Below are 26,716 nucleotides of genomic sequence, written 5' to 3'. Positions count from 1 at the left end.
CCTGTACCTACCCTACCAGGATTCCTCCTGACCCCGGCCACCGGCCGGAGGGCATACAGATATACGCGTACTACTACTCGTACTAGTACTCGTCCCTGCTGTGCTGCATCGCGACCCCCGACCCCGACCCCCAACCCCCCAACCCCGCGACCCCGCGACCCCCAACCCCGATCCCGACCCCCAACCCCGCGACCCGCGACCCGCGACCCGCGACCCCCGACCCCCGACCCCCGACCCCCGACCCCCGACCCCCGACCCCCGACCCCCGACCCCCGACCCCCGACCCCCGACCCCCGACCCCCGACCCCCGACCCCCGACCCCGACCCCCGACCCCCGACCCCCGACCCCCGTGCTTATACGTCGTCGAGTGTCGACCAGTTGTTCGTCTGGTTCGATCTTCGAACCAGGCCGCAAAAAAAACAGAGTTTGTTCAGATGGCGTAGCCATAATTACATAAAATAACAGCTTTTGAAATTCGTCGTTCTAGTTCGGCTATGCCGGCCACCGAGTTGGCAAATCTCTGGCGATGTCATTACTACAAGTACTGTTTCTTGCACCCCCGGGAGAAGGTATCCCTAGGTCGAAAACCCCCTACCCGACCCTTTCGAGGGCCGAGATTCGAGTCTCGAAGAGGCCAGGCATGCATGTCCTGCAGTGTACGAGTACTATCGATCTCGATCTGGAGATCGCGTACGTACTACAGTATCCTTAGTTAGTACTCGTACCATGTTGTACATATAACAAGTGACATGTACGAGTATGCAGTATGATCACATGTATACGAGCACTCGTACTCGTACGCATGATTACCTCATGCGGCCAGCTAGGAGCAGCCAGGAGGATGATTACCGCATGTGGCCGACGCTAGTGCTTCGGTACTTTTGAGTTTTGGTAGGATAAGTACCACAAAAGTGGTACTTGTACTACGAAAACCCCCCCACTTCTGAGCGCCACCAGGGGAGGAAACAGTACTGCTGACTCAACAGCATAGGGTCAGATGGGATCATATGGACCCAAAAAGGAACCGGCAGTCTAGTACATTGGCCAGAACCGGGCTAGGTGCAAGACACTAAGGTTCACCTCCAAATTAGTCCAAATGCTTCGAAATCAGCATCTGCAAGCGCATTTCTAGACCTTAGGGGCGATTAGTGTCGCTCAAGGCTGATTCCTAGCGTTTGATTCTTGAAATGTAACATATAAAAGTTCCTGACACTGGATCCGTGCACGTTTGATGCCTCCTGTGGGAGGACGTCAACGTCATGCATGAGCCCCTGCACCCCCATCATCACCAAAAACCCCCATTCTCAGCGGCATCGCCCCCTACCCCGCCATCACCACCGCTATGACCGGGACCCCTGTCCCGATCTGTTCTACATATCCCTATAGACCTGCCTGTGACGGGGTTTCGCACCGCTGGGCCATTCGACATCTTTCTAGGGGTCCGACTGGTGGCACATCAGCGCGATCATGGGTGCCGCGGACGACACGGCCGCAGTTCTGTACCCCCCCCCCGTTTGAAATAAAGACCGGGACGTACACCGCCCGCCGCCGACCTGTCCGATCGCATCGCCGTGCGCTGCCGCCGTCAGCCCGACGCACGACCACCCCCGCACACCATAGCCAGCTTTGCCCATGTTCTTGCTTTTCCTCGGCGTTGGATGCGTGCCGATGTGTATGCCTGCATATCTGCGGGCTCTCCGCTGATGGAGCTGTGCGATCTGCAGCAGCTCCCGCGCGACTAGCACAACCTCGTACTATTACTTTTCAGATTTTAAGAAAATTCGATCAAAAATCAGGGGGGCGGTACTCGGGTGTCTGTGGTACAAAAGCTGTGGTATTTATACCGTACCACCCAAAGTACCGAGGCACTAGGTAGTACTCGTAGTATTACGAGTACCGGATGTCAGCGACGAGCTCAAGCGCATCCGTACCTACCAGTCCGTACCCGCAGCTCAAGCGTAGGGTACTCGTCGGCCTATGGCAGGGTATGGTACTGGGTACTACCTAGTATCTCCTATGGAGATACTTACCTACCTACCTCTACAGTAGCTACTAGTTACTACTACTATAACAGTAGCTACCCCCCTGTAACCAACCCGTCAGCTACAGTACTACTACTATCTATCTATAGTTTTTTTTTCACCCCCGGGAGAAGGTGGGTCGAAAAATCTATCTATCTATAGTATCTCTCTACTCGTAGAATGAATATCGCTAATATTGCAGGATCAAACCCCGCTGGGCGCTAGCTCTACTGCTCTCTCTAGAGTGCGCTGCCTCGCTTGCCCTTGCTGCGCTCGTGGCAGCAAGTAGCCTTCCATGCAGCTCCATGCAGCGCGGTGCAAAAAGAAGAAACACCTCAAAGGCCCTGTCCCAGTCCGATGGGCGGACTAAGGGCGTAATTACAGGTAGAACCCGCCGCATCATCGGCACGACTGAGGAGAGAGAAGCAGCTAGGCGTGGAGCAAGCGCTAATTATCGCTCCGGCGAGACCCCGCCCGGCCTCACTCCGCACCGCCCAACTGTATTCCGACGCTTGGATGCATCCCCAGCAACAGCTGGGCGAGTTCAACCCAACTCACCGGCAAGGAACCGATCCTGGTACGCCATATCAGCTTTAGCTACGAGGTCTATCTTCAGTTTACGACGCTGCATGTTCCGCAGCCCGACGTGGGGGTGAGAGCGCGACGTAGACGGAGAAAATCTAGCTATACATCTCCCACTCTTGGAGACAGTTGCCCGCCGCATAGACCGGGCGTACCGGCTATCACATCCGGCAGCATGGTCACCGGGGGGCGAGACTCTGGCGTCCGGACCACCCCGAAGAAGCAGACGAAAAATAAAAAAGCAGCTTATTCATCTCAACGCGAGACAACCGACCTCCGTGGCGCCGCACTGCTCGAGTCTGTGTCGTCGTTCATAAAAGAGGAGCAGCAACGACGGGACGGCAGGTTGGTGCCACAGGGCATACCCCACGTCCCACGTCCTGAGTAGCGTAGAGCATCCCATGGAATCAAGATGGTCAAACTTCCCCTCTTGACATTGAAAAACTCCCTCCAGTATTTCTTGCTGCATTGACGAGTTATACGGAGCTGGCGAGTCGGATTCTCGGACAGGGTTTGAAGGTCGTCTCCTGACCGCCGTCAGTTTCACACACTTCGCATCAGTCACTCTAAGCTGACCTGTTTTCTGTCGTTCTCTTCAGGAATGTCAGCCAGGGGGGAAGACGCAATCATCAACCATACGTTCGACCAAAGCTGCAATACGGGAACACGAATCGGGCCGGGCCGCAACACCCCGACAGCGCGCGGGGCAAGTCGAAACGACCCTCCACAGCGACCAGCAAAGTGAAAGCAGGGGCAGCCCCTCACAAAGTCGTAGGCAAAGTATGGCCCCATAGCCCGATCTGAGCCGGGATGTCGACCTCCCCCCATGTCCTGTTTCTATCTCGCCTATTTTGTGATGTATGATAGCCAATCTCTGTCCTTGACATCTCGCCATCGGAGATCCGAAGACGGACATATCATTTATTGCAGTCTCATTTGCCCCACAGGGCAGCGTCGACCCGCAGCTCCTGGCCGACAGTCTTCAGGACCTGCTTGCACAAAGCCATGGAAATCCAGCATCCAAGGGGGAAAATGTACCTGGGTATGCCCAGATACACGAGTCGAATCGAACCGGAAACACCACCCCGAAACAGTCGAGGAGAAAGTCTCCCGGAAAGTTTCGGCACGGCGGCGCTGAATCCGCTTCTCCGGGCGTCATATCGATGGGTGGCCAGTCAGCGATAAAGCCAGATGAGATGCAGGATTTGAACGTCGCCCACTCAACGGCCAACGTAGCTTGTGGGTTCCTGGGGTTCTCTCCTGGCAGCAATCGTTTTGCGATTCCCCCTACGCACGGATGGGATGGAACTGGACCTGCGGACAACAGCAATGGAAGGAAATCCCCAACATCAAGGGGTCGGGGAGATCGTACTCCTTCCCCTATGTTCAGGTTACGGTTCCCAAGCCCGGGGCCAACCCCTCGTTCTCCATCCCCTTTCAAGGAGCGGCTCAGAGGCTTCTTCACACCGAAGAGCATGCGAGCAACACCTGAGCATTCTCCGAGGAGGTACGCTGCTACGCCTACTGATGTTCGCTCTGTGCGAGACTCCTCTGAGTCGACGGCGAGCAGCACACTTGCAGGGGTGGCTAGGAAACTGAGAGACAGAATCAAGGAGTTAAGGAGCCCAAGTATGACTCCCTCCACACGCAGTCCCGTGAGAAGTCCCCGAGGTTCAGAGTTAGGGGATGCTCCTGATTTTGGGGTAGATGGCAGTGGCCGCTCTGGCGCAACGACCCCAAACAAGCGCACAAGGTCCCCCAGCCCGTTTGCAAGGTTCCGAAAGGATCCCAGCGAGCCTCCAAAGTATGCCACCGCTGACCAGATCCTATCCGCTCTCCACGAAAAGCTGCGGGTCCGCTCTGGGAACATATACTTCCCCAGAGTTGAAAAGACGCATCAGCCAAGCTCAGGCAGACAGACCTTGCATGACATGTTCGGCTCCACAACACCCACCAGCCTACCTTCAATGCCCCATGACTTTGTCTCTGTTCCAGGAGACAAGCCGGTGAGCCGCAAACCTTTACTCTATGCTGTTGTGGCATGTCTCTCCTCTTCTTTCCTCAAATGGCCTGCTTTCTCAGCAACTGATATTAGTGCGTCTTCATTGACAGAAGCCTGCAAGCCCATATACACTGGCAAGCATGAGGCAGGGATCCAAGCAGAACGGAATCCAGCTAGATGACAAGGACCACTTTTCCTCGTCACGTTCAGCCCGGTCATCACGCAACAGGTCTACTTCTGCTGGGAATAGAGGTTTCTTCTCGCCCATGAGTAGCCAGATGTCGCTGCACAGGATAGACAGCTCCCCAAGTAGCATTGGTTTCTTTGATGCCGAAGGCAGACCTGATGAGGTTTCTTCCTACTTAGAGACCAAATCTGCGAGATCATCCTCGACCAACCATGGCATGGCTATGCACGACAGCCCTGGCAGCACAGTTCACCGCCAAAGCAGCCTAAGCAGCAGCCGGACTTCACAGCTTTCTTCCAAGCAAGAAGCAGCCCCTCTGACACTAGGAACCACAGGTTCACCTGCCCGGGAGCCAAGTGCAAGTGGATCAGCTTTGAGTGGCCGGCATATGTCAACTCCCTTGATGTCCCCTCAAGGAAGCCCGAGGCAAACCAGCAAGCATACGCAAGGTGGCTCCGATCCGCTATGCGAGAATCAGTGTCACCCCGTTGTCATGGCCAGCAGGTCCCCTGATTCTGACAGGGGACAGGACTACATCGACCTGCCGATGCCGCCACCGGTGGACTACCAAAGCAACATCGACCTCGTCCAGGAATGTGAGATCGAGAGACCCCTCACAGGTGCAGAAGCCTCTCACGTACTCTCGTTTCACATCGAGGATGAAATGTGTGTATTTGAAGACGACGAGTGCGGCACAGCAGTTTATTTGACCAGCCCGGCTCTGACCCCGAGGTCGAACGAAGTCAACACCCTGAACACGTCTGTCCCTTCTCCTGCAATCTGGAATCTGACACACTCGAAGAAGCAACACATGTTCGAGATTGATGACGACATGATCCCACCTGTCAAGCTGAGCATCTGCATTCCCTCTAGCCCTCCTCGATATGGGTCAACGCCGACCTCGCCGATGGGCAGCGCTGCTCAGAGATACATGCACAGTCGCACTGGGTCTGAGGACAGCACCGAAGATTTTACGACAGATCTTTCATCGTACCGCTTTGCTACACCGGAGAGCTGCCGCCTCCTCGGGCCCCAAGTATATAGTGACTGTTGGGACCTGTTCAAGGGGAAGACCCCAGAGTCCACTCCGCTTGGCATGGGTGGCAGCTTCCAGGGTCACCTCCAGACTAACGAGCTTGTCCCTCTTTATGTTGGGGTATCACTTGTGGGCGTCGGTGCAGACCTGATCCGCGCCGCTGTCTGGTGGAACCACAAGGCAGAAACAGATGCCACACGCCTGGATCCTGAACAGGAAGTCGGCCGGGTTCTGTTGTTCGCTTCAGTCCTCGTGTCGATTCACTCCGGCTCACTAGCCAGGCACAGTAGACTACATGCAGCTGCCTCCACACTACTGAGTACCTCCAACCACTGGCTAGCCGTGATGAGGCGGATGCCCCACCTCCTTTCGACCCCAGCACTATCAGCCGCGATTCAGGACAGTGCTATTGCCATGGCCCTTACAGAGTGGCAGGCCCGCATCCGTTCGGACTCGGCCCGTGGCGGAAGCTTTGGACTTGTTGAGGGCATTGAGAGCGATACTCCTCTAGCCAGGTTCCCTGTTGTGGCTTCATCCCCCATCAGCCCGTCGGCTACCTACCTGAGGCGCCTCAACAGTCAGAAGGAATCCATGGATGCTGCAAGCTACAGGCATCATCATCACCTCTTCAGCTCTCCATCAGGTAACCTGCCCGCTCAGGCAGCCCGTGGAGGTGCACATGTGGAGGCCACCTCAGTGCAGACAAAGCAGAACAAGACCCAGCTCTCATCCAACATGATGTCAAAGACTCCACGAGACATTTTCAAGGGGGTCTCCAAGGCCTTTAAGAGGCCTTTGGGCCGCCGTGCCACCACTGGAGGACAGGCAGGGACTCTGGGACCCATGGCAGCGATGGCGCAGCACATTGAGAACACCAAGGCTACCATGCTGCATGCCAACCTGGCAGCAAACATGGGCCACACCTCCCATGCACGAAGGAAGCGGCTCCCTCAGACATTTGCGGATTCAAGAGCAATAAGCACTGTCCCTGGGATGTCCTCTCATTCCTCTGTCATAAGTGGCACGGACGCAGACTTGTATGTCAGAGTGACACCGATCTACGCTGGTGGAGCGCGGCCCTACTTTGGGGCGAATAAAGAAGCTGTAGAGAAGCCATCCCAGAGCACCTATCACTCCAGAGCTCCCAGCAGAGGTGGCCGCAGTGATGCCTCGGGAAGGACTCCGCCAAAATCTAGGCCGATTTCCCCGAAGGGAAAGTTTTCTGCCGTGCTATCCCCACAGTACAAGCATAAACTACACACTGGCTAAACAATTAGGTGCGTTTAAAGAACGCAACAGCCCCGCCCTCAGCACCATATCGTAAAAGATTTGTGATGAGTTCCTTCAACGTTGTCCACACTGGCTAATAGCTCACCCTAAGTTTCAAAGGTCCGAGTCTGTCTGAGTAAAAAATCGGAAGATTTGGAGATAAATGGAAGAAAGCAAACCGAGCCAATGCATGCTCCTGCCCTGGCAGCGGCTGCCTAAACAGAAATTCAGCCTGAATTAGTATACGCATATTGTGCGCAGACTGCGCAGGCGTTGGTGTTCTTGGTGTTTCAGAAAAATGCGAAGCTGAAAAAGCAGTGATCCGAAACCTGTGACCATGTGCATTGACAGGCAGCCCGATATTTGAAGCAGCTGATATCTGTCAATGTTCGGTACATGGATCTTGATTCACAGTTATTTATTGATAGCCAAGGCGGGTGAAAGTTGTCCCCCCCCCCCCCCCCCCCCAACACACACACACACGCACGCACACACACACACACACACACACACACACACGCACACACACACACACACACACGCACAAGTACACAGGGCAGCTACACTGTCCTGGTCCGTAAGATGCTACCGCCCCAATCAATCAAAGGACAAACTGCAGTGCCAATGCTAATTTTGCCATGCACTGGTGTGCATGGAGTGTATCCATGAACCCGTAATCGTGGTGCTGCTACAGACCCGGCGAATGCATCCAACCACGGACTGCCTGCCTATCCTGCCTTAATGTCAACCTTCGATTTCTCAGCAATGCCGGCCATAGCTGTGCTCCTCCTTTCCAGGGCCCTGACCCTGGTGTGATGTCCACCACCCCACTCAACTCCTGTAGGTACGTAGCCCGGGCCTGTGGAACCAGTGCATAGTGGGGTCCTGAAAGCATGCCGCCAGCGCTTTTATGGCACACTGCGTGCCGGAGGGTGCGTATATTTTCTACCTCCGCAGGTAGGTATCTCCTAGTTAGTTAACCTCTAGCTATGTATCACTAATCTACCTATTTGCAGATCAACTACAGTAGCGGTCTGTGCGATCGCGAAAGTGGGTACGAGTACTAGTACTACGCTCGATGGATGGATGGATTGATCGCGCGCACGCGCACGCTCGCGGGCGTCACTACGTACAGTACGCACATTCCGTATACTCTCACGGTATCCTGTATACAACAGCCAGTGTGGGAGATACGTGTACAGTACAAAACGGACATTCGATCAACCGGCCGGAGTTTTTGGTGGAGTTAAAGGGCGTATGATGCGCCACGTCGCAGGGCGGGTGTCTGACTCGCTTCAGATAGAGAGTGCGAGTGGCACCGGGTGCGAAGGTGTTTAGAGTGGGAATTCCGGATATGCGGAGAAATGCGGAGAACCCCATAGAAATGGAGGTACGTGAGAAATAGGTGAGAAGCAATGTGGGCGCATGGTACGTTAGGAGGCTCGGAACGGAGGCCGGAGAGGAGGCCACATGAGGCCCCACGTGCAGCGGCGGTGAACCAGGGAGAAGTAGCATTTTTAAAATGGCGGGAACGCACGAGAGCGATTTGGGTGCAATTGGACCCCCAGGAAAGGGGTGTTACATGTGGGAAAAAAAGTATGATGTTGGGTTAGAAAAACGAGAAAAAAGTAGTAGGAGTACTACGAGTGCTGGCAGGTAATTAGGGTAGGGGGGACGTAGTACGAGTACGAGCAGGGGAACCATGGGAGGCCTGGCCGGGAAATGCAGCCGCTCGGCCGGTGGCAGTCCGCGCTGTCCGCGCGATTGAAAATTTGTATCAGTACAGTACGGTACCGGTTGGCAGACCGCCGCCACAATCTCTTCTCGCCATTGCCCGTGGTGTTCGCCGCCTCCCCTCTCGTCCTCACGCCGTTTTCCGTGTCTGACTCAGCGCACCTGTTCCCCCCCTGTTGGACCCTTTTCTGGTTACCCAGACATCAGTAATGCTTACCCACGTTGTGTGAAACGCGGCCGCAACGAACCCCGCTTCCCCCTCGCAGAGATGCTTCCACTCGCCCGCGCTGCCGGACGGACGAGACGGCGGAAGGGTACGAGTACCTAGCCAGGTGAAGAGAGCAATGAATGACCCTAGAACCTAGGAAATAGAACCTAGCTAGAACCCATAAAAATCAGGGGGAAACGGGCCTGGAACCACCGGGGAATACGGTAGTCCGTCCCGGTGATTTTCTGTTCAAAATTTCAAATATTTGCTCTCGAGCGCTCTCCGATTTTCTAGCAGCCTAGAAATTCGCACAGCGATCCAAGGATTACTCCTTAACGCTTGTGCGTTCCTATTTTAAGCAAACCTGTCAAGCCGTACGATGTAATACTACGACAAAAATAAACCGTCCGATTGTCTGTGCATGTGATCAAGAAGCAACGGGGGAAGAGGAGATTCATGCCGGTCAGTGTGCCACACACAGCCAGATTCATCAATCATCATTCCCCCGGACGTACCCTACCGACTCGCGTCCACAATAGACCGAGCGCGTCCACTTTGCCAGTACGGAATAGAATCTCGTAGTCAAACTCATACAGATTGACTTGGCAACCCGGTTGCCTGCTGCACTGGCAGGCCGGTAGGCGGTACCTAGGGTAGGGTATCGCTACTGACGGATCGCAGTCCGCACAGATGCTGACAGCCGCGGACCGCGGTCCTCGGCAGATGCCAGCTCCGCTGCTTCCGCGCACCGTTAAATAGCTCGGATAGAATGGGGATCCCCGGCCTGTTGAAGCAGCTTCAACCACTTATCTCAAAGGAAAACCTGTATGGTCTGGCGCGAGGCAAAACGATCGGCGTAGATGGTCATGTTTGGCTGCATCAACTGGCCTACGCGTTCGCACAGTCCATCGTTGTGGACAAGAACTACGAGCCTTTGTCCCGGCAATTTCTTCAGCAAGCGCTGTCGGCTGTCGGCCTGTCGGCTGTCGCTAGTCGGCAGTCGCTGAATTCTGATCATGACGGTACGTCCGATCAGGGGGAGCGCGTACAACCGATATATATATGACTTAGGTGACTGTGATTATATATGTTGTTTTAGGTGCACACAACTGGAAATTTGGGGGGGGGGGGGGGGGGGGAGGGGGGGATATATTTATTTTTTCCTAAAAACATATTATTTTTTTGTTTGCCCTCAGGATGTGTCCTATGCGTTACTGGGGGCCTATATACCATGCTACCATGTATTATTGACATGTATATTTGATAAAACCACGTGATATGGTACTGGGTGCAATACTTAAGTAGTACTGTCACTACCTGGGACCTTGGTGCCAACCGCCAAGTAGCCAAAACGGCGGTATTCAAATCAATATTACTAATACTTTCATCCTGAAGAGCACCAACCCACCTTGATTGCCAGGAGAGCTCCCTGAGGCAGAGGTGAGAAGACTCGTAAACAGCCTCGGCACCCCAGAGCGTACAGGAGATCTAATATCTACGGGCAAGAGCAGGGCAACCCCAAGATCAACCGCCAAGGCGCTAGCTGGAGAGTATCATGTGTGGTGATTATCGCAAGCCCAAGGTGATCATATATTCGCTCACTGCACCAAGACGCGCTTGGTTCCACCAGTAGTGGAGGGTAGGGCATGCCCACCCCAGACTAGGAGGTCGAGGGCTCCCAGACCATGGCACGTCAGGTTCTAGAGGATGCATTTCTGTCTACCTCTTTTGTGTATGGAGGTCGTGTGACGTGGGACCCACGTGTGTTGGACCCACAGCGGCATGTCGTCAGGCTAGTGCTGACAACCTCATCCCCCGGCCACCACGGCTAAATATACCCCCCAGCCCCCCCAACACACACAGTCGACACACACACACAAACACACACACACACACACACACACACACACACATGGTCTCCTTCGGAAATCATCGCGGTGTGATGATTTCAGACATGTAATTGTTTGAAATGTATGTATACAAGCAACCGCTCTGATCAGCGTCCTTGTTCATAATTATATAGCAGAGACTAGTTCATTCGTGCAATATATCCTTGTGCGTATGTAATATATACCTTCTCTACACCAATCAGAGCAATTCTCTATGTTCTATGCATTCCTCATACCCCCCGTCTTGCATTGCACATGCCTGTGCAGGCTGTGTATGCGTTGCAGATAGGGAAACAACTCATACTCAGCAGTTTGTAGAGTGTTAGTACTTAACACAGTACTTCGAGGAATAATAAGATGTCTGGGGGGAGGCCGAAATCCGGGGGGGGGGATGACCTAAAACAACATATATAATCACAGTCGCCTTAGGCCACTTTTTTAATACGAGTACTCGTACTACAAAAGTTTTGTCACGTTAGCTACACAGAAATGCCGTAATCTGTGGCAACACCCACATTATGCATATGCCTCATAGGTGGCATCATGGATGGAAAGCTTTGATGGTATCCTTGTTGTTTATGATCATTTTGGGCCTCCATTGCTGCCTTGGGGTGATCTGCGCAGTTTCATTTGCGTGCCGTGGGGCTAACAGCTAGCTCTGGAAATCGACCGTGCCGGCCCGCAACCATGATGGGCACAGAAGATGGGGCTTCAACCACCCAAGGATGCCTATGAGGGTTGCATAAATGTGAAATGGCACAAGTTAAGCTAGGAATTACCTGGGATGGGCGTGTAGGGGGGGCGTGGCACCAGATGTAAGGCATCGCTGAAAGCTGTCCGTGGACGGGGCTAACTGTCCGTGGACTCCCGTTCACTGTTTTGGCCATAACTTTTTCAGATGATATCGGATTGAGGAGATTTTTTGCTCACCAGAAAGCGGACGATGAGATCTAGATGCTCAATTTTCAACTTCAATGAAATTCGCATAGATGACGACACAGTACATTAACAGAAAATTTCCAAGTCGGGTCCAAAAATGTCAAAAAAAGTGTCCATTCAGGCCCAGAAATGGCCTCCAAAGATCAGCTACCCCTAATTATCCATGGAATGCACCCACATGCAGGCAAATGTGACCTCATGCACCGACATGTGAATGGGAAGGGCCCCCTCAATGGCCTGGCCACCCCAGACTTGTGGGCCATACCTGCCCTTAATTTCTAACACAGGAAGCCTCGGGCATGGCCATGTGTTGTGCCTCCCTGTGCACCATGCTCCCCTTGTAGCTAGACCAAGTTGCCCCCAAGTCCACATCATTGACACACAATGTGCGTGTCAAGATACCATTCGCACCCCTTGTCATTGCCATGTATGGCCCTCATGCAAAAATGCAAAACAGATCAGCGCTCATGATGATTGCAGCCATGGGGGATGACTTTTCAGGCATGGCTTGCAACCATGAGAGACATTCTCCTGTCAAGGAGGGATGGGGCTGAATGAAGACACTTCCATGTACAAGCATGCCGGAAATTTCATCGTGATACCCTCATATGCCTAGTATCTAGCATGCATTAAATTTGCTCCAGCAATCAACAGGTAGGGGAAAACCAACCCTCTAGCAAATATGCACACATGACTTCAACACTGGCTTGCCCCCCCCTTAACTTGGATTGATGCACCCAAAAATGGAAGCCAAGAGTTCCATTACAAGTAAACAAGCTGACAATGGCCAAAAACAATGGAACAATGGGGCGCTTGGTGCTCATCTGGTCCCACATCCTGTTGACAAAACTTGTGTAGTACGAGCTAGTAGCTCGTACTAGCTAGTAGTAAATTTTTCGTTGGCTCCACACAAGGCCGAATTACTCGGGCTCCACAAAAGCACGTCCTCCTCCTCCTCCTCCTCCTCCTCGGGGGTGAAAAAAAAACTCGGGCTCCACAAAAGCCCCCTGCTCGAGCCTCGATCGGCGGACTTTTTCACTACTTTGTTCCTCCTATGATTTCGCCACTATTTTGCAGATTTTCCGGTCTTTCTCCGGCGTTTTCTTTTTCTTTCCTTGGTTTTCGGGAAATAAGTAACCAGGGTCCGTAGAACATGCACGAAACTGTTAGAAAACGGTTAGAATAATATGTGGAATTTTCTTCATTACATTTTTAGCTTTCATCCCGTGCAAATCTATGTACTTCCATAGTACGAGTATATAGGCCGGCACTTCAGCCATGAAGGGTGGAGGGGGTGGGGGGGAGTGGCTCAGGTTTCCGGGTTGGGCGAGGATGTCTGCAGAGCGCGGAGTGCGAAGTGGGGAGTGCGGACTGCGGACTGCGGAGTGCGGCCAGCGGACGTCTGCGGAGCGCGGCCGGAGTGCGGAGTGCGGAGTGAGGCCGCAGTCCGCAGACATCGGCCGGCCGATGTCCGCGGAGCGCGGAGTATTGCGGAGTGCGGAGTACGGAGATATGCTCTATTTACAGCGGAGTTCTGTTCTGTGTTGCATGCCTGTTAGGCAGGCAAGGGTGGGGGTGGCTTTGGTTTCCGAGCCGGCCGAGACGGAGTGCGGCGCTTCGCATAGACGGAGTGCGGAGTGCGGAGCGCAGCAAGGGTTAAAACTTACAAAGTTAGAAGAGGTTGGCGGCCTCGTTGCCGCCCACGCGTATTCTAGAACGTTCCCTAGGTACCCTAATCCTACAATGCACGGACAACCCCTTCCATAGAATATCCGCTATGTTCGGCCCGACTCTATCTTTTCTACATTTTCCACGCTTTCCGTTGGTTCCCGTACGAAATTACACAGTGTTAAGGACACTGTCCCGGGCTCCAGTTTTTTTTTTCACCCCCGGGAGAAGGTGGGTCGAAAAACCCTTGCCCCACTCTTTCGAGCCGAGATTCGAGTCTCGAAGACCAGACGCCGCGAAGCGGAGACTGGGCTCCAGTATTTATTTTAAAAAGGACTTGTAAATAAATTTTTAGTTCCCGGAGTATAAAACGTACAAACCCGTATAAGTACTCGTGCAAGTGTCCCGAGCGATCGCCGGCCGTGCCTGCTAGTACGAGCAGGGTACGAGGACGGACGATCACCGAGTGCCGCACAGTTATGGTACAGTAGCGGCGTCGTCCGACGGATCGACTGATCGTTCCGTGCGGGACGCTGTACTCATAGGTTAAAGTACAGCGTCCCGAGCGGGAAGCGAGCACGGGGCGTTTGTTGAGCTCCACAAATCAAACTATTTTAGCCGAAATAGTCTCCGATGCGGGTGATTTGTGGAGCTCCACAAGTGCCCCCTGATTTAACGGCCACTAAAAATTTAGCAAGAAGTCCCATTAATTCGGGCACGACGTCCACAAAAGCCCGAAATACTCAAACGAAAAATTTACTAAGAAGTGGCCTTATGACTCATGACTTTTTGACATTGGGTCTCGCGGTATAGACCACGTCCACAATAACGTTCTCTGTCTCATATCCGTAAATAATTTCGTACTAACTAGACCGCATTTGCGGTCCAGTAGTAGGGAGCGGGGGACCCAATTATAGACTTTTTGCGGTCTTCCAGCACCCCCGATCAAAACCCTAAATGCCCGTCATTCCGAACTGAATATTCTGGACACCACCTGGACATTCTGGACAAGACCTGGACACGACCCTAGACTTCTCTTCTGGACAGACACGACCCGGACTTCGCTAGACTGACCGACGACTAGACATCACATCTGGACTGAACTGGACATTTTGGACTGAAACTGGACCGACCCGCTCTTCTCTCGCTCGACGACCTCCTCTTCGCGGAAACGCACCATCGCTGAACCTCGCTCACCATCGCCGACCCTGGCAACGACTCCTACAGCTCTGGCCCCTCTCTCTGGCCACGTTCATCGACAACACTCGCCATCGCGACACTCTCAACGCTCTCGCTCCTCGCTCAACACCATCGCACCATCGCTCAACGTGATCTCTCAACACTCTCTTTTCGTCTTCGCCTCCCATTTGCCCCTCTCACAAAGAAGTCTCAAACGTACACCCAATACCCGTCATTTTCCGTCATTTACTCATTCCCTCAAGAAACGTACCACCTACGCCGATACTCCACCAGGTTTACTCGTGCTACAGCCGAGTGGGGGTGTCAGAATGTAAACTCTACGGCTGTACCCCTGCGTAAACCTTCGTACTAGCTACCCTGAATTTACGCGCTAATACATGCACGACACCACGCGTTACACACTCTCTCCTACCAGCCTTCCCACATCTCCTAGACCTGACTTCTATCTACAAATATAGCTGACCTGACCGTGTATCTCCTATACAAAACCTGAGACGACCTGAACAGAACTTCCACAACACGATACGATGTAACAATCACTTCAGCCTGACCTGGCTAGCGCCCCAACTGCATACACTCAGACACACATTTTGACAGATATCCCTATAGTACTCGTACTAGTACAGGCCTAAACAGTAAACGGTAGGCACTAGGCACCTACCCTACCTACCCTTCGACTACGGCAGTAGGGAGTAGGGACTAGGGACTATGGACTGTTCCCGTACTGATGATGGCGAGCTCGGTGCGAGATAGCTGCATCGACAGGATTTGCGATAAATTAAATATATCATAAATGCGACTTGACAATATTACCGGTTGCAGGGAAGCGCAAATCCTTGAAATGTTACAGGAATCGGACAGCTTCTAATTTGAAACCTCTGAGACAAATGCAGATCAATTTGTATATATTAAATGGTATTTTGTTGTAAACGTAGTCAAATAGACCGTAGCCTCCTCAAAACTTTTCCTTCAAACTTTTCAAGCTGCCCTCCTCAAAAGATTGTGCCAGTGTCCATATTGTTCATCTGTCGTGGTTTCCAGCTGGCAGCAGCTGCTGTTACCTGGGTGCCCGACCTTTGCGCGGGGTTCGTGACGTGCCCAAAGCTGCAAATGTAGTCTCAGCTCCGCGCCAGGGTCCCCGGCCAGGGTCCCCAGGAGCCGGATTTGGCGGCGCGCGGCCAAATCCGGCTCCCAGTCGTCCGGCATCCCTACCTCCCAGACGTCTCGCGTACGTATCGGTATTCGATCAGAATCATATTAAGGTAAGGTAAGAATTCGCTGGCGCACGCCAGGTGGACTTTAAGGACATCAAAGCTCTCGCTTATATAGCCCCTCCCTGCCGAACGGGATGTGTGTGGGTAGGAGCGGGAATCATATTACACAATTTGAGCATTGCATAGTTGGTCAGATGAGCAGGCCCTCGCTCGCGCCACACTGTTTATGCCGGCCTGCTACTGGTACCTCGCAGGTAGACCTACATTTCGACGTGCGGTTCGCCCGTCTTGACGTACAGCTGGCGGGGCTATATAAATTGTAGCCGGATCGTCGCTGCTACCCTCCGGGTCCTGGTCGTCATCGGAGGTAGGGGCGACCGCGGCCAGACGCTTTCTATCCTTCGTTGTCTTGGGCTGCAGCTGTCGGGCACAAGGTTGGGCTTGGTTCTCCCTGCCTTGTCCCCTTTTGGCCTCCCTCGGCGCCTTCGCCTTGTCCTTCTTTTGTGGGCTGCAGACAGCTGCCTGCATCGCTGCCCCCGCGCCTCTGCGCCGCTGCCTCTGCAGCTGCCCGCAGCCCTTCTTTTGTGGGCGGCAGGCAGCTGCCTGCATCGCTGCCCCCGCGCCTCTGCGCCGCTGCCTCTGCAGCTGCCCGCAGCCCTTCTTCTTTGGGCTGCAGGCAGCTGCCTGTCTCGCTCCCCCCCGCGCGCCTCTGCGCCGCTGCCTCTGCAGCTGCCCACAGCCCTTCTTTTGTGGGCTGCAGGCAGCTGCCTGCATCGCTGCCCCCGCGCCTCTGCGCCGCTGCCTCTGCAGCTGCCCGCAGCCCTTCTTTTGTGGGCTGCAGGCAGCTGCCTGCATTGCTGCCCCTGCGCCTCTGCGCCGCTGCCGCTGCCTCTGCAGCTGCCCGCAGCCCTTCTTCTTTGGGCTGCAGGCAGCTGCCTGTCTCGGTGCCCCCGCGCCTCTGCGCCGCTGCCTCTGCAGCTGCCCGCAGCCCTTCTTCTTTGGGCTGCAGGCAGCTGCCTGTCTCGGTGCCCACGCGCCTCTGCGCCGCTGCCTCTGCAGCTGCCCGCAGCCCTTCTTTTGTGGGCGGCAGGCAGCTGCCTGCATCGCTGCCCCCGCGCCTCTGCGCCGCTGCCTCTGCAGCTGCCCGCAGCCCTTCTTCTTTGGGCTGCAGGCAGCTGCCTGTCTCGCTCCCCCCCGCGCGCCTCTGCGCCGCTGCCTCTGCAGCTGCCCGCAGCCCTTCTTCTTTGGGCTGCAGGCAGCTGCCTGTCTCGGTGCCCCCCGCGCCTCTGCGCCGCTGCCTCTGCAGCTGCCCGCAGCCCTTCTTCTTTGGGCTGCAGGCAGCTGCCTGTCTCGGTGCCCCCGCGCCTCTGCGCCGCTGCCTCTGCAGCTGCCCACAGCCCTTCTTTTGTGGGCTGCAGGCAGCTGCCTGCATCGCTGCCCCCGCGCCTCTCCGCCGCTGCCTCTGCAGCTGCCCGCAGCCCTTCTTTGTGGGCTGCAGGCAGCTGCCTGCATTGCTGCCCCTGCGCCTCTGCGCCGCTGCCGCTGCCTCTGCAGCTGCCCGCAGCCCTTCTTCTTTGGGCTGCAGGCAGCTGCCTGTCTCGGTGCCCCCGCGCCTCTGCGCCGCTGCCTCTGCAGCTGCCCGCAGCCCTTCTTTTGCGGGCTGCAGGCAGCTGCCTGTCTCGGTGCCCGCGCGCCTCTGCGCCGCTGCCTCTGCAGCTGCCCGCAGCCCTTCTTCTTTGGGCTGCAGGCAGCTGCCTGTCTCGGTGCCCCCGCGCCTCTGCGCCGCTGCCTCTGCAGCTGCCCGCAGCCCTTCTTTTGTGGGCTGCAGGCAGCTGCCTGCATTGCTGCCCCTGCGCCTCTGCGCCGCTGCCGCTGCCTCTGCAGCTGCCCGCAGCCCTTCTTCTTTGGGCTGCAGGCAGCTGCCTGTCTCGGTGCCCCCGCGCCTCTGCGCCGCTGCCTCTGCAGCTGCCCGCAGCCCTTCTTTTGCGGGCTGCAGGCAGCTGCCTGTCTCGGTGCCCACGCGCCTCTGCGCCGCTGCCTCTGCCTCTGCAGCTGCCCGCAGCCCTTCTTTTGTGGGCTGCAGGCAGCTGCCTGCATCGCTGCCCCTGCGCCTCTGCGCCGCTGCCTCTGCAGCTGCCCGCAGCCCTTCTTCTTTGGGCTGCAGGCAGCTGCCTGTCTCGCTGCCCCCGCGCCTCTGCGCCGCTGCCTCTGCAGCTGCCCGCAGCCCTTCTTTTGTGGGCCGTATTGCAGGGCACAACGCTGGGCTACAGAATACATTTCAAGAGTCGCAGCATGGAATTTCGACTAGAGGCTAGGAAATATGCAGCATGGGCTAGTGAATACAGCCTATTAGAATATTGGGAATCGAGAGCGTTGTCTGAATTGGGGATGCGCGCCCTGTACAGCTGCATCGAAATGACCCTCGGCGGGCAGGTAGCTAGTACATGTACCATGATGCCCAGCGGGCAACATGTTGAGGGGGTGTGTTGTGAAGGATCCTCATGGTCTCGGGCACGAGGTTCTCCCGGAAAGCTGGATGGCCCCGCGCATCATTCCGCTGTTCTCCATTTCGCTACAGACAGAGACTGTTCGACCCGTTCGAATGTGCGAGTGTGGAGCTGCAGACAGCTGCCTATTCGAAAGTTAAACGCATGCGATCGTGCGTGGCCGGTGACATCGTATCTTGGCGAATGTAGCGAAATTCAATGAGGGTAGCCGCTCCCCCGGGTAACCCTCCTAGTCCGGGGTACTTCTCCTGCTTCCATAGCCCCACCCCGTTTTAGCTACTCGTACCCAGTCGTACCTAGCTCGTTCTGGTTGGATGCATCTGCCCAACTTTTACAAGCCTCTTGACAAGAAAAACATGATTGGAAAAGTTATAATCCTTCTCAACACTAGAGAATCAGGTCAAGGATTTGCGCTTCCCTGCAACCGGTAATATCTCGGATATCCCGCTGAAATCTGAATCATCGACAAGATTTGCGACGAAGTGTCCATGGGTACAGGCACGTGAACAGTGTACAGTACAACGGACGTGTTCTCCAGTCTCCACTCTCCACATGCAGAAAATTGCTGTACTACTAGTACTACAGTATACTACTAGTAGCTAGCTAGTCCTCTAGAGCTAGTAGTATACATTCTAATTTTCTCCAGGACTTTAAATATATGAGCATAGAGGGTTGTACTCGTACTCGTACTGTAGGGGTAGGGTCTGTAATAATTTAGATTTTAGCATACCTATACGTACCCTAGCCATGTATCATGTATCCTTATTAATTAAAAGTGAAATGGTGTCAGTTTGTATGTATGTATGTATGTATGTATGTATGTTTGTATGTATGTTTGTATGTATGTTTGTCACGTTCAGCTTAATATTATAATAATTAAGGATTATTATGATTTTAAGGGGCCGGGCCGCAGGCCCGGCCGGGCCGGAGGCCCGGGAAGGTCCGTGTCCGTGCGTGCGCCACTTGTGTTATGTGTATCATGTAATTACTAGCTACTGTACTGTAGGTACGGTACCCTACCCTGCTCTGGTCCTGACGTACTTTACTTCTATAGGAGTACTGAATAGGGTATATACACTGTACATGAGGGTATGCAGTATGCTAATATGCTTGCATGTAATTACACCGTGTACAATGTACGATAATACTAACCCGGCCTGTCTCAACCAGGACGATTGCTGAATGCTGCCACATGCAAGTCTCAAGTCTCAACCTGTCTCAACAACCTGTACTCGAATAAAGGTACGAGTACGAGTACGAGTGAGTATACAATATATATACATATTGATTTTCTACTTCTGCTTTATCTACCTTGATTTATCTACAGATAATAGGGCCCGCCCGCCCAAATACTCCCCCCCCCCCCCCCCCCCCCCTTCGTGGGTGCGGGCGTTCGCCGTTGCCGCTGCGCAGCGCGCTCCCCCCCCCCGCCTCTTTCTCCCCTTCTCTCCTCCTTCGGCCCGCTCTGTCTCTTGCCCATCGCGCTGGTTTAGGCGGGGTGCGTCTGGTGCGACTCGGCGCGTTCGCCGCGTCGCACCAGATCTCCCTTCCAGCGGGCTCGCTCGGTACGGGGTCATCTTCGTGCGCGATTGACGTGGTCGGTTCTGGGTCTGCCCCCCCCCTCCAGCTCACTCTGGCTTCTCCCTCTCTCTCGGTCTCTACCCCCCCCCCCTCATCCTTCTTCCCTAGCTAGTAGCTTCCTCCCTGTCCCCGCCTCCCCCCCCCAATGCTCCGCCTTGGGCCGTCTCGCTCCGCCTCCCGTCGATCATCGCCTGCAGCGCACAACCGTCCGTAAGAAGTCCCTTTTATAAAAGGGTGATGTTGTAATTTGCACCCACTGGTTTCATATTTATTTGCAACCAGCTGTAAGTAAACCGAACTAAACCCGAAAACCCCTAAACATCTAAACCCTAAAAACCCTAAAAACCCTAAAAGGATGCGTTAACTCGTCCCACTGCCGCCCCACCGCCCCCGCCGGCATTCGAACCTGCGTCGCACCTCCGCCCCGGTTGCGAGGCGAGTGCTCTAGCGTGGATAGCGTCACGCACCATGCCGTGCAGACTGCAGTGGCATTCTACTCGTATTCGTTATAAATCGGAGACATAGTGCCAATCACAAATCTGACGCTGGTTGCAAATAATTATGGAACCACTGGTTGCAACTAACATTGTCCTTCATAAAAGTCCGCCGATGAAGGTGCGAGCCGGGGGGCAAAAAGGGTCACGGACAATTTCGGCCTAAAAGGGTCGCGAACAAAGAATTTTTACTAAGAAGTGGCCTAACGAAGTGGCCTAACTATCAGGAACAGTTTCGCGTTGAGGTATTATTATGTATTATTATCCCTCGATTATCCCTTGCGCTATCTATAGCGCTAGTACTAGTACGAGTACTGTACTCGTAAGAGAGATCGAGAGAGAGAGAGAGAGAGAGAGAGAGAGACTGGAGAGAGAGGGAGGGAGAGAGCGAGCGAGCCAAAAGAGTGTAAGAGTACGATCACGGTAGATAACGCGCCTACAGTACTCGTACGGAGTACCCCGACGGTCTGTTGGCCCAACCGACAAGCAACGTCCGGCCGGCCTGGCCTGACGTAATCAGTCCTCCTGACGTGGACAGCAACGGGCCGAATGCATCGATCTCGAGCTGTATATCGATCTGGTGTCTGTGCACCGAGATCAACGTCTTGGGCCGAGCGGCCGTGCGACATCAAGTTGGAAGTAGGAGATCAGTGACTGCCGCGAAGTCGCTCAATAGTCCTTCATGTATTTGCACTATCGCTAGTTGTATTTGGAAATCAGGCATCGCAGACTTCTTCCCCCCTAGAGCCGGTCGCGCCCCCGTGTTTCCTGTCCAACCTCACGGATACTGTCGGAGGAACTACGTACCGTACCAGCAAGTGTCTGTGTCGGTTCCGCCCAGAGTCAGTTCGATACCCTACTCGGTGCCTGGAGCACAGGTGACTGCACGAGGGTGACGTACTCTCGAAAAGATTCCGGTAGAGCTCCTGTTGCTCAGTCGACCCGGATCCCCAGTGGAACGAATCCTTCGAGATGCACCTCGCTACAGCGAGCGCAAGGGTGCTCTATCCCACCCTGTCCCCGACTTGTGTTGCAGGCCTGACCGTGGGGCCAAGCAACCGGACTTCCTCCCCGTTCTGGCAGTGCCACGGCCAACACCAAATCGGGAGGGAGGGCACGCGTTGCCGGGCTCGAGGGCAGGGCCCCTCGCCCTCCGGGGCTTCCGCAGATAGCAACGACCGGCGCGTGTTCGACAAGTTCCCTGGCAGGCCCTGCAGCGTCGAGGAAGCCAAGTGAGCGACCCAGCTCCCCGCCCTGCATACACCACCGTAACACCCGTCGAAACGAAGGAATCGTACCTTGCTGTCCGAACCCGAACACACGATCAAGGACCTGCCGCCGCGCCAAGTGACGTTTCCACTGGGCAGACAAGTCGTGTCCGCCCCGGTTCCGATACGGGTGGCAATCTCTCCCGAGAAATTTCACTCTCATCCACATGCATTGATTCTTCGCCTACTTCACGAATCTTTCTGCGAGATGGTCCTCCGTATCGGGGTTTTCGGGCCGGAAGGGCAGTGATAAAGGGAGTCTGCCAAGCGTGCTGTCGGCCTTGTCGGTGCGGGTCATAGTCGGGCGTGTGCTGCAGTTGTCCGGCCGTGTACCTCAGCAGCAGCAGCTGTAGGTATGGGTTTAGTAACCAAACACAACATCCGGCAGGTTTGGGTCCCATCGTTCCCGTTCTTGCCCCCCCCCCCCCCCCCTTTTCTCGTGGAGTGTTCAGTCGATACGAGAGCGATAGAGGAGGTTTGCAGCTAGGCAGAACTGTGCTTCCTTTAAGGATGTCGTGCTCCGACTGACTGTCACAACTCGCAGCCATCCACATTCCTCTGTCTGGAATTCTTTTCCCTCTTCTGACAGACTTTGAAGTTCAGTTATTATTCCTTCTTGCCTTTGTTGGGATTGCCAACAGGAGGGTGCTGGGAAACAGGACAGACTCCCTGACATGCAAATTCCGTTTGCTCAGGGAGGCCCGTGATGCATGTACCATCCTTGATGGCAAAGCCCGGGAGGACTGCTACTCTAGTTTTGGGTGTGATGGCAACAGAGTAGAGCAGTATTTGGATACTGTCGTGGACCTGGAGGCACATCTCCCCAAAGGCCCTGATCTTCCAGGTGAGTCGCCCCTTGCCCCAAACCAGGGCATGATGCCCGCATCCTCTTTTGTCACCACCTGCAGGTTTCGCATCTCTTTCCAGTGCGCCTTACCACCCCAAGTACAGCCACTCCTGTCTCACTGATTGAGCTCAGCAGCTTCCCATGGATGGTTGTGGTAGATCAGGTTTGTCGGTTCACTCATGGCCTTTTCATGAGTACATCAGAGCGTGGCCTACCACGGCTTTTTCATATGCCGCACCGTGGTCGTTTCTCGCTTCACAGCAGTTCCTATGAACAACACCCAGCTTTGTTCCGACCAATCAAGGCATTCACCACACAGCTGCATCCATTGGGACTGAGGGTATATCTGTGCCGCCACCTGTTCCAAGAAACATTAACACGAACGTAAAAGGAACAACACTGGCCACACTGATACAAGCCCTCAACATGTTTCTGCAGGCCTGATCCGCAAGTGTTTGACCCAGATGGTTATGGTTCTTGGTTTGTCGATTCTGATGCTTCTCGAGCTGGCTTGGAACGTGGGGACCTCCATGATGATGGGCCTTCGTGCTGTTGGCACCATCCTGCTCGACAGCCTCAGGTTTCCCTGGGCACCGTCTGATGATGACGATGACCAGGAGGGGAAGCTATACACATTTGATGCAGAGACCAGGGACTTCAAAGAAGTCCATCGGCACCAGTCAGACCGTCAGTCCGAGAGTGGCCCACCACTTCCCAGCAGTCATTGAGCAGATTTACCTGCCATCTTGCTGAACTCAGTCTTTGTCGTCACATCCTTTTTGACACCCACACGGCATACCCTACAGCCTAGTTCTGTCTGTATGTAGTACTACCCGTTCCCTTGTTTTGCTTTGTATACTACCAATTCTTGCTATGTTAGCGCAGGGGGAGGCTTGCCATGTTTGGTAGCTTTACTGCTACTGCTTTCTCTATGTATCTAAAAGGCTCAATCATAGTCTCTGTCTCTGCATGACCATGCATTGCAATGTTCGTCAAATGTTCCCCCTTTCCACTCTGATACTCATATGCACTTCTTGTCTGCTGGGAGTTGTGCCAGCAGCTCCTCTGCTCTCCAACTCTTGAATTCCAGCTGGGCATGGGAGGTGGCACGGGGTGGGTACACCAATATTGGCCTGCTGATTCACACACTCATCATGACAACATCATGCTCGCTAAGAGACCTCATGATACAACTCAGGCATCGAAGGCACTAATGCTTCCAAAACGGTGTGTGCAGAAGGGATTGTAACTGGTGAATGCAGTAGTATCAGGTCCTCTCCGAGAGCTCCGGTGTTTGATTGCTTGCTGGGCAAAGAAATCAAAGTGTAGTCGAGCAATAGGAAGGGGATGCATGACGAAGAGTGTCACAACATTACGATGCTTTTGAGTTTCGGTGATGCGTCCCAACCTGGCCGCAAGACACAAGAAAACTTCTCTGACCGTGTTGGAAGCTTTTCGTATAGAGAGGTTGATGGTGTGTACTGCTGAAGCTGTATCTGGTAATGGCCAACAGGTAAATAGCTGGATTACGTGAACGTAGAGACGAAGGGCATGCATGAATGTTTGTGTACTAACAACTGCTGGAATTGACTTTGAAACACCACTACGAGTGTGAACATGGGGCAGCCGTGTCACGCGCGTGTGCGGATGGTGATGGTGGAGGGAAGGTAGTGTTGCTGCCCCCTTGTGTGATTTTATTCCACTGTCCCGAGGCCCGTTGCTCTTCCGTGTTGGTCTGCCACATAGCCTCCGTCCATCATCTCCACGCCTCCCAGCAGTTGACCAGTCAGTAGCCCAGCATGAACAGCAGCGCCAAGAGCAACAGCATCTTCTGGGTCCACCTCCAAGGACGGAGAGATGCCAGTGGCAGTCTCCACAAGCTGCAGCACAGCGGGCATCCTGGTGGCAGCCCCGGCAAGGACCACATGAGTGACTCGGCGAGGTGGGGGTGCATACTTGTCTGGCACAACATCCACGAGATCCCCTTTGCTTTTTCCTCCAAGCAACTCGGCAGATGTCTGTAGCAAGACAAATCCTCTTAGCGACCGTGGCTAGTGTCAAGCCAAGAAACGAAAACTTACAGCGCGATCCCATGCAGTTCGTGACGCAGACCAACCAAGTGCAGTCAGGCTCCAGTGACACACACCTTCAGCACCTCATCCCCCACCCAACTTGGCTTCTTAACCCACTCCAGCATCACATCAGCAGCTACAGCTGCCATTGGAGTCCAAAGCCTTTCCAGCAGTGGCTGGGTTATATCCTGGAACTGCTGCCGCGTAACGGAGGGGATAGCAGATCGGTAATTCTCAGGAAGCTCCAGCTGCGTTTCTGTTACAGTAGAGAGTCGTTCCTGCTCACACAGCCCCAGGTTGCATCGCCGCTTAGCTTTCGAATACCGCACCTGGAGTTCCAACTATTCTTGTGGATGAGTGGGCAAACAGCATGGGGTAACAAAAATGATGGCGGCACATAGATGCAGCACATGCCTTTGCGTTTCTAGCCGCAGTGCGCAGTTGGTGCCGCAGCCGCTGGGTATCCAACTCTTCTGAATCCTCTGCTATCGTCTGATAAGCCCAGGCAACCATTGCCTCATCCCAGTTGTCCCCACCCAGCAGCGAGTCACCCCCAGTTGCCAACACCTCCATAATGCCCTCAAAGCTGTCCAAGATGCTGATGTCAAACGTCCCACCACCAAGGTCGAAGACCAGGATCTGGAGAACAGGAAAGCCTGGTCAGCAGCTACCAGTGCATTGATCCCCGCTGAAGATCCAGGAAGCTAACATTTCTATCAGCTTGCCTACCTTAACAAATTGGTATTAACAACTGTGCAGGACACAAAGCAGGAACAATACAGAGGGTTGGGAGAGATTGGGGAGCCCCACCGTGTGTGCGTCTTCCAGATCCATTCCGAGTCCACTGGCCATTGCCGCAGCCACTGGCTCCTATGCAGGGGTCATCACAAAGCATCATCTCACATCCGCGCTGTTTGGAACAAATCCGCACAAACTTCAGTTTGTGCCCGTACAAGAACCCCCCTCGTGGAAAAATACCTACCTGGAGCAGTTCTACATGCTTCAGGCCTGCCAGGTGCCCAGCCCTGATTGTTGCTTCCTTTTGACCAGGACCGAAGTGGGCCGGGATGGTTATCACGGCGGATTCAATGGGGCTTTTGCACGCAGCCTCCGCCCGCTGCAGCAACGGGGACAGCACTTTTGCAGACACCTGGAGTGCGGCCCATGATGCCATATGTGAGACAAGTGGAGGGTAGGTGTGTGGATTGTGTTGTAGGGTTGGAGCCACGGCAGGGGAGGAGGTATTAGCCTAGGTATCATGCTGCAGGAAATGTAGAACGTGTGGCTAATGCGCTGGCGATGCAAGGCACCCACCTCTTCAGGAGTGATTGTATGGATATGTCTAGAAGCAGTTTCCCCACTGCTGGACTTCTCATAGGTCAGCACTACGCTATCATCAGGCCCAGGCTGGAACGTGAACGGGAGGACGCCCAGCAGATCGTGTACATCCGCGTACTGCCGTCCAATTACACGCTTCACCGAGTGCAACGTGTTCTCAGGGAGTGATTCACCCGGCAGCGTCGCCTCCCAACCCACAAGCTCTTCCCCTAGTTCATGCAAGCGCCGCGGTCTCATACTTCAAGCCTCTGTAGGTGGAAGGTTGCAAGGACTGGGGCGCATGTGGCCAAGATAACATCGTGCATGGACACTTGTACACAAAACATGCGTGACGCATCATGCATTCCTCCAACATGACAACGTGTGGACATGTCTGCACAAAACACAACGCATCGTACGTTCCTCGGTGTGCTAGGGGACAGGTGGGCCATATGGCTCAGGTAGCTGTGCTTCCTTCCGGGCAGGTACTGCTTCCAACCACACAGCACCGAACCGTACACAGTTTGAACGGTAGGTCTTTACCCTGTGCGGAAAGCGACACGATGGACGGCATGGTCTTGCGTCCGAGGTCGTCCGCCAGAACAGCCGGCTTGCCCTCTTGAATCACAGCTACGACAGAACTCGTGGTTCCAAGGTCAATCCCAACCGCTGGCTGACTT

At 54.5% G+C, this 26,716-nt stretch overlaps 2 protein-coding genes across 2 annotated transcripts; one reads left to right on the top strand and one right to left on the bottom strand.

The window, feature by feature from the left end:
* The first annotated feature begins 21,196 nt into the window (after positions 1-21,196).
* Positions 21,197-23,590, top strand: LOC142357970 (uncharacterized). The gene is made up of 3 exons (XM_075409451.1): positions 21,197-21,764; positions 22,496-22,644; positions 23,086-23,590. Exons 1-3 carry the CDS (start codon positions 21,505-21,507, stop codon positions 23,373-23,375), a joined length of 699 nt encoding a protein of 232 aa, XP_075265566.1. The 5' UTR covers positions 21,197-21,504; the 3' UTR covers positions 23,376-23,590.
* Positions 23,591-24,272: 682 nt separating this feature from the next.
* On the bottom strand, positions 24,273-26,308 carry LOC142357969 (chaperone protein DnaK-like). The gene is made up of 6 exons (XM_075409450.1): positions 26,034-26,308; positions 25,702-25,869; positions 25,530-25,589; positions 25,134-25,358; positions 24,794-24,997; positions 24,273-24,665 (listed from the first exon to the last, which is right to left on the bottom strand). The coding sequence occupies exons 1-6, from the start codon at positions 26,292-26,294 to the stop codon at positions 24,342-24,344; spliced, it is 1,242 nt and encodes a 413-aa protein (XP_075265565.1). The 5' UTR covers positions 26,295-26,308; the 3' UTR covers positions 24,273-24,341.
* Positions 26,309-26,716: the final 408 nt, after the last annotated feature.

The sequence above is a fragment of the Convolutriloba macropyga genome, unplaced genomic scaffold (assembly GCF_964194025.1).
Source record: "Convolutriloba macropyga unplaced genomic scaffold, txConMacr16.3 SCAFFOLD_1596, whole genome shotgun sequence".
NCBI classification, from domain to species: Eukaryota; Metazoa; Xenacoelomorpha; order Acoela; family Convolutidae; genus Convolutriloba; species Convolutriloba macropyga.
Note: the sequence above shows the minus strand (reverse complement) of the source record. Positions and strands in the feature narration are given on the sequence as shown.

Coding starts and splice junctions, on each gene's coding strand:
- LOC142357970 (XM_075409451.1), top strand. CDS start 21,505: ATGCACCTCGCTACAGCGAGCGCAAGGGTGCTCTATCCCACCCTGTCC. Junction 21,765..22,495: donor TGCAGCGTCGAGGAAGCCAA/GTGAGCGACCCA, acceptor CCGTTTGCTCAG/GGAGGCCCGTGATGCATGTA. Junction 22,645..23,085: donor CAAAGGCCCTGATCTTCCAG/GTGAGTCGCCCC, acceptor ATGTTTCTGCAG/GCCTGATCCGCAAGTGTTTG.
- LOC142357969 (XM_075409450.1), bottom strand. CDS start 26,294: ATGAGACCGCGGCGCTTGCATGAACTAGGGGAAGAGCTTGTGGGTTGG. Junction 24,998..25,133: donor CTGCGGCTAGAAACGCAAAG/GCATGTGCTGCA, acceptor CTGTGTGAGCAG/GAACGACTCTCTACTGTAAC. Junction 24,666..24,793: donor TGGGGGATGAGGTGCTGAAG/GTGTGTGTCACT, acceptor GTCTTGCTACAG/ACATCTGCCGAGTTGCTTGG.